This window comes from Canis aureus, chromosome X (assembly GCF_053574225.1).
Source record: "Canis aureus isolate CA01 chromosome X, VMU_Caureus_v.1.0, whole genome shotgun sequence".
Lineage (NCBI taxonomy): Eukaryota > Metazoa > Chordata > Mammalia > Carnivora > Canidae > Canis > Canis aureus.
In genome coordinates this window covers 116,087,780-116,094,884 of record NC_135649.1, presented here as the reverse complement: position 1 = coordinate 116,094,884, position 7,105 = coordinate 116,087,780, and the positions used below count along the sequence as shown (strand labels likewise).

The window sequence follows — 7,105 nt, the reverse complement described above, 5'->3', positions numbered from 1 at the left end:
ATTTAGTATCATTGATAATGATAATATTAACAAAATCTATGTAGTGTTTTTTATGTTCCAAGCACTTTATATTTAATCTTCATATTGACCCTACAAAATATGCACTATTAGGGGTACCTGTCTGGCTCAGTGGGTAGAGCATCCAAGTCTTAATCTCAGGGTTTTGAGTTCGAGACCCATGTTGAGTGTAGCGATGACTTAAAAATTAAGTAAATAGAAATATGTACTATTATATGGACACACAAATGCATATATACAAACACACATATATGATTGCCAAGAATGCATATATTATTGATATATATTTATATTTGTTTCATATATTAAAAATATTTCTTTTTATCACGTCAATAATAAAAGAGATGATTTTTGGCAAATGAAAATAAATATATAAAACACAACAAAAATTGGTACTATAATTCATAGTATAGTAATGGCTTGAGTTTTTCATTTTATCTTTTAAGTTCTCTTAATATATTGTATAGATTTGTTTACATTATATTCTTCATTTTTAATTATAGTATAGTTGGCATACAATATTAATTTCAGGTATGCAACAGTGATTCAACAATTTGAAGCACTATGAAATGCTCACAAGTGTAGTTACCATCTGTTGCCCTAAAAGTTATTAAAATATTATTGACTATATTTCCCATCCTGTACTGTTCATCCCTGTGACTTATTTTATAATTGGATGTTTATACCTTTTAATTCCCTTTACCTATTTTGCCTATTATCCCATACCCTAGATTTTGGAAACTATTTTTAAGTAGATATACTATTAAGCATAATTATTGTTGAAAGTGCATTTATAAGCCTTTATCTTCCTTACATATATTTAATTTACTTGTTCTTTTTTTTTTTTTTTTTTAATTTTTATTTATTTATGATAGTCACAGAGAGAGAGAGAGAGAGAGGCAGAGACATAGGCAGAGGGAGAAGCAGGCTCCACGCACCGGGAGCCTGATGTGGGATTCGATCCCGGGTCTCCAGGATCGCGCCCTGGGCCAAAGGCAGGCGCCAAACCGCTGCGCCACCCAGGGATCCCTAATTTACTTGTTCTTAACAATTATGTTTAAATTGCTTATGAAAGTTTTATAAGGCATTAAGCAGCTAACCATCATTCTTGCTGACATATTCTGTAACAGAGATAACATTAGTTTATTTCACTTTTAGTAAACCTAGGTAGAATAAAAGCATATTTAATGCTCGTAACTCTAAAGACATGCCTATTTTAATTAAATTAATACCTTAAACTAGCTTTTATTTACCAAAGATTATTCTAGATCATCTGAACTTGAAAACCATTTGGGTTAGTTCCTTTATTTCTGAGAGTATACTGAATTATATAAATACTTTTTTGTCTTTAAGTCTATTAAATAGAGGTCTTTATAATTTTGGTGCTATCATCAGGAGGTAGAAAAATATCACATATCTATAAAACATATATACATAGACTTACAGACACAGAAATCTTCTACCTTTCATTTTTAGAGGTACCTGGGTGGTTCAGTTGGTTAAATGTCTGCCTTCAGCTCAGGTCATGATCCCGGGATCCTGAGATTGAGTCTTATATTGGGCTCCCTGCTCAGCGGGGAGTCTGCTTCTCCATCTCCCCTGCTTGTGATCTCTCTCTCATGCTCTCTTTCTCTCTCAAATAGATAAATAAAATCTTTAAAAATATATTTGGGGCACCTAGGTGGCTCAGTTGGTTAAGTGTCCGACTCTTGGTTTCGGCTCAGGTCATGATCTCAGGGTCATGGGATTGGGGATTGAGTCCCATGTTGGGCTCCAGCCCCATGTTGGGCTCCATGCTCAGCACAGAGTCGGCTTGGGATTCTTTCCCCTCTCTCTTCCTTCTTCTCTTCTCCTCCCCTTGCTCTCATTCTTTCTCTCTCTCCCTCTAAGTAAATAAACTCTTTAAAAAAATAAAATAAAATCTTTATTAAAAATACAGATAAATTTTTTTAAAAAGTAATTAAAAGAAGAAAAGGATGTTATAAAAATATTTTAAAAATTTTAGCTATGAGACAGGTATGATAATGCACAGCTTTATAAAAGAATAGTTGTATCTAAATTGTGTTTCAAGGGGGTTGCCTGGGTGGCTCAGTCAATTAAGCATCTGACTCTTGATTTTGGCTCAGGTCATGATCTCAGGGTTGTAGGATCAGATCTGTGTTGAGCATGGAGCCTGCTTAAGATTCTCTCTCTCCCTCTGCACCCCACCCCCTACCACCCACACTCACTGGATATATCTCTCTAGATAGATAGATAGATAGATAGATAGATAGATAGATAGATAGAGTTTCTGGCAGAATAAGTTAAGATTGCCTGCTCTGGTGGTTAAAGCTTTTACTAATATTTGCAAAAAAGACTTTTAATATTTTTCATTTACCTGATTTTCAAATAGCTTCTTTTCTCTCCCTCTCTCTCTCATAAGAATTATCTCCCTGAAATTTGTATTTAAAGATGGCTCTGGGCTTCTAGAGAAAACCAGGTAGAAATTTGCATCTCAAAGACACAGAGAAAGGATGTAAAGTTCTTTAAGAAGGGCTTTTGCTGTCTTTTTTTTATAAAGAGAATTTGTTAAAGTTTGTTGATTTTTTAGTGATCTCTAGTCACCATGGGGCTTGAATTCACAACCTCAGGATCAAAAGTTGCAGGCTCCTCTGACCGAGCCAGCCAGGCACCCTCTGGGCTTTTGCATTCTGAATCCAAATCTTTTATAATATCTGCAAGCCTTTTGAGATGGATAGGGGAGAGTTTGGGATTGGTAAAATGGATAGATGGGCTTTGAATTGTTTCTAGAGCTGCATTTCTGTTCTTCTAAAGATTGATTTGTAAGACCAGTACAGTTGTTTTTAATTTTTCAAAGAATTAGGTTGGAATCTGAAAGATACTGTGACCCTGACCAGCCATCCAACTACATCATCCTCCATGTGCTTCTTCATATCAGGGAGAAGATCTTCAACTAAGATGGCAAATCAAACGATTCATATGTTCTAGATTTGGAGCTGTGTTTCTTTAGAACATTTTAGTAAATGCTCAGAATGCTTTTCTTTCCCTCTGGGTGCATAGTTTCATTTTAGCTTAGGGGAGAAGTCCTAAAGGAAGTTTTTACGGGGCACCTGGGTGGCTCTGTTGGTTAAGCATCTGACTGTTGGTTTCGGCTCAGGTCATGATCTCAGGGTGGTGAGATTGAGCCACTGCATTGGGATCCACACCTTAAGACTGCTTAAGAATGCTTAAGATTCTCTCTCCCTCTTCCTCTGCCCCTTCCCTGGTCATATGTGTGTGTGTTTTTTTTTTTTTCCTCTCTCTTAAAAAAAAGTTTCTATCAGGTTCTGTGTATCAGCTTCCAATTTTGTCAATTTATGGACATGGAATTACTTGGAAAAAAAATCCTTTTGAGTATCTTGTCAGGTTTCGGCTGAGACCAACAGTAAATATTCTTGGTAGAATTGAACAATCTTATGGAGCCAAGAGGAATTCTCAAAGAGGTGCAAAAGATAGTATCCCCCCAAAATCCAGGGCCATTCCCAAAGATAACCAATAGAAAGAAGACTTGAACAGTTGCCCTGAGAGTTGGAATTACTGGGGAATTTTAACAGTTGGCAGGACCCTAGCTGCAAATGGAATGCAATGCACATTTCTGCCTAGGCTTACCTAGCCACGAATAAGGCACAACACACATATCTGTTCAGCTATCTTTTGGGGGCCTCCAGTCTGACAGTTGCCAAGCCAAGTTCTCAGGATGCAAAATGAGACAAAAAAGAAGGCTATAGCCATCCTTAGGAGAGAAAGGATGTCCTTAAGAGAGAAAGGATGAATGTTTTTTTCTGCCAATCCAAATTTGGAAAGGGAGGGAAAACGTGAAATTTACCTTCTTCTGTCAACCAAGCCCCACAACAGAGGTCTGGGAGAGCTGATTTGGTAAGAATTGTTACCCTTTGCGGGCCTCTGTCAGTTTTCCCAGAATGCTTTCTGTGTGCTCCAGAGTGAGCGGGAATGTGCCAGCAGGTCTTATCCTGTCCACCAGCAACTATAGAGGAGGAAAAACAATTTTCTCTCCACCCTTTGTGGTCAGTGTCAGGCTGAGACCCCTTTTTCTCTAGGCACCTTGTAAATTGATAAGATTATCTAAAACGGTTCAAAGTTCCCCACTGAAGCCAGTGTAATTGAAGATTATCTTTGGTAAGGTTAACCTACTTAGTCTTTCTTTTTTTAAGATTTTATTTATTTATTCATGAGAGACACACAGAGAGAGAAAGAGGGAGAGAGAGAGAGAGAGAGAGAGGGAGAGAGGCAGAGACACGGGCAGAGGGAGAAGTAGGCTCCTTGCGGGGAACACCCTGTGGGACTTGATCCCAGGACCCCGGGATCATGGCCTGAACCAAAGGCAGACGCTCAACCGCTGAGCCACCCAAGCATGCCCTTATTCAGTCTTAAAATTTTATTCACCCAAGGCCTCATGCTGGCACTGGTCTAGTTTTTAAGTCAGACCCAGTCCATTTCCAGCAGTTCTGGACTCAGTCCGGAAAAAGAAATGTTCAAATAAAGTCTGAAAGCCCCTAACACAAAAGCTGTGGACCTAGGATCCAGGAAGCCAGTAGGAGTTGCCTACCATCTCCACAGGCAGCAAGAAAGCAGCAGCTCAGGTGCCTTCACAGGTACTTATGTTTGGTTTTTCATTGCTCTGGAACTGTCAAAAGAGAGACTGAGCCATATTAAAATTTTAGAAAGTTTATTTGAGCAAAAATCAGTTCGAATTGGGCAGCTCCAAACTGGAAGTGGTTAAGAGCACTCCCCTCACAGGAGCTGCAGAGTTTAGTAGAGAAAACATGGAAGCAAAGCAGGGAAGTTACTGATTGGTTATCACTTTAAGCCTCCTTGGCTGTTTGTGATTGGTTGTCCTTAGCATTTTGATTTTGTTACTTTGAGGCATTTAGAGGCTTAGATTTTGGTTTGCTTTTGTAGATCTCCACAGCATTAGAGCCTTCTCAGTTTAATGGCCTCTTTGTTTAATTTAATAGGATTTTATATTTAAATCTCTCACAGAATATTCATTTATTGGGTCAGTTTCCTATGTCTGCTAATTATACTGTGTGAATTCTCTATGACTGCAGCAGTGATGATGTTCTTTCCTAGGTCAGTGGGAGTTTTTGCCATGAATTTTAGAATCAATATTACTTTGGGTCTGATAATTCCTGTTTATCTTTTTTTTTTTTTTTAAAAACAACACAAACATGGTAATAAGAAAATAAGACATAAAGAAGTTCTTTTAGCTTTATTTTTAGTCCTGGGTCAATAGATATGCATCAGGCCAGAATTTATCTTTCATTAGTTCATTTGTTTTTTCCAATGTACTGTTTGTACAATAGTACAGGAACACACACTTGAAATGTTTACATTCCTTCCTGGGGTTTGCTATGGAGATAAAACTTATAAGAACTAAAGCAAATAGAAAGTGCTTAATACTCTAAATAGAAGAGTATACAAAGTTCTATGGATGATCTAAAGTGAGAAGGAAGCTTTCTACAAGGGTAGGGGTTGAGCAGATGGGGTTGTGGGCAAGAGTTTTGAAGATGGTCTTAATGTTAGATTGGCATTTCAGAATGAAATGGAGTAGGTAGGATCTTGAAAAGAGGATTACAGTGGAGTAGGTAGGATCTTGAAAAGAGGATTTGAGCTGAGGAGAGTATAGAGAGATGGAATACTATGAGGGAAAGCATTTTGGTCACCTACAGGGCTCATATGGGGACCATAGGTTTACTTAGACTAATGTGAAAATGTCAAAAAAGGAAGTGCCAGAAACGAAGGTGGAGATCAGGGGAAATTTGGATGCCAAGCTCAAGATTTATTGCAGATATAGTCTCTGCTTTTCACCTCCATCCTGGTTGTGTGTAGTTTACTGTTCTCGCCATGTCTTCTCACAAGACTTTCAGAATCAAGCGATTCCTGGCCAATAAACAAAAGCAGAATCTTCCCATTCCCCAGTGGATTCAGATGAAAACTGGTAATAAAATCAGGTACAACTCCAAGAGGAGGCACTGGAGAAGAACCAAGCTGGGTCTATGAGGAAGCATAGCACATCATGAAATAGCAAACATAATTGGCACACATATTTAAGCTGCATGGAGATCACATGTTCCTATCCTATCAATATGCAAACATCCTTCCTACCTGGCCAATAGACATATCTTATCAAGGAAATTCTTTTCTCTGTTACTATGCCTCTATACCAGTAGGTTGGTTCAATAATAAATGTGAGACCTTTCAGCTGAAAAAAAAAAAAGATTTATTGCAGATATAAACCTTTGAATTTCTATGTAGTAGTGGTGTGTTGTCCTTGAGAATTCACCTCATAGGCCTCCTACACAGGGGAACAGTTGCCCCAGGGACCTAGCCTCTGCTGTCTGGGATCCACTGTGGCTCTTGCCTCCCATGGCCTCCTCCTCAGCAGTGACTGAATGGGAATACTAAAGCATGCTCTTTCAGGAGGCAAACTCTTTTGTTGGTTGACCTTGGCTCAGGAACTCCCAGACAGCTTTGTTGAACCTTCCTTAGACATTAAGGGGGTCTAGGATGCTTCTACCGAGTAAACCTGGGTCTGTTAGTTCTCTTAATCTTACCTCACCCCATCTGTTATTTCCCTTTGCATAGGTATTTCTATTAACAAAATGCTCATATATTTAATCTTGTCTTGACTTTTGCTTCATAGATAAAGGACTAGGACTAACCCGAGATGTTTAGGGTAGCAACCTGGTTGGAGGTATATGATTCGGGGAAGTGTCTCAAAGATGCATTTGTACGGCAAGCACACTGCTTAATTTAGATCACATGGATATTTGAAGAGACTTTGGTCGACCTGGTGGTGATTATACAGGTCTATAGGACCTTCCCAGGTTTCCCTTGGTGTTGGTAGTGGGGACTCACTTAATATTTTTGACTTACTACATGAATGATGACACAGCTTATTTCATAATTCAGTTGTAAACTATATATCATTACATAAGAACGCTAATTTTTGGCTATAGTTTAGTACTTCTGACTTAGAACTAATGTGTTGTGTTTAACAAAGACAGCTTAGAAATACTTTCCTCTA

The 7,105-nt window shown here is 38.4% G+C and overlaps 1 protein-coding gene across 1 annotated transcript; it reads left to right on the top strand.

The window, feature by feature from the left end:
* Positions 1-5,895: 5,895 nt before the first annotated feature.
* Positions 5,896-6,193, top strand: LOC144308699 (large ribosomal subunit protein eL39-like). The gene has a single exon (XM_077889575.1). It carries the CDS (start codon positions 5,923-5,925, stop codon positions 6,076-6,078), a length of 156 nt encoding a protein of 51 aa, XP_077745701.1. The 5' UTR covers positions 5,896-5,922; the 3' UTR covers positions 6,079-6,193.
* Positions 6,194-7,105: the final 912 nt, after the last annotated feature.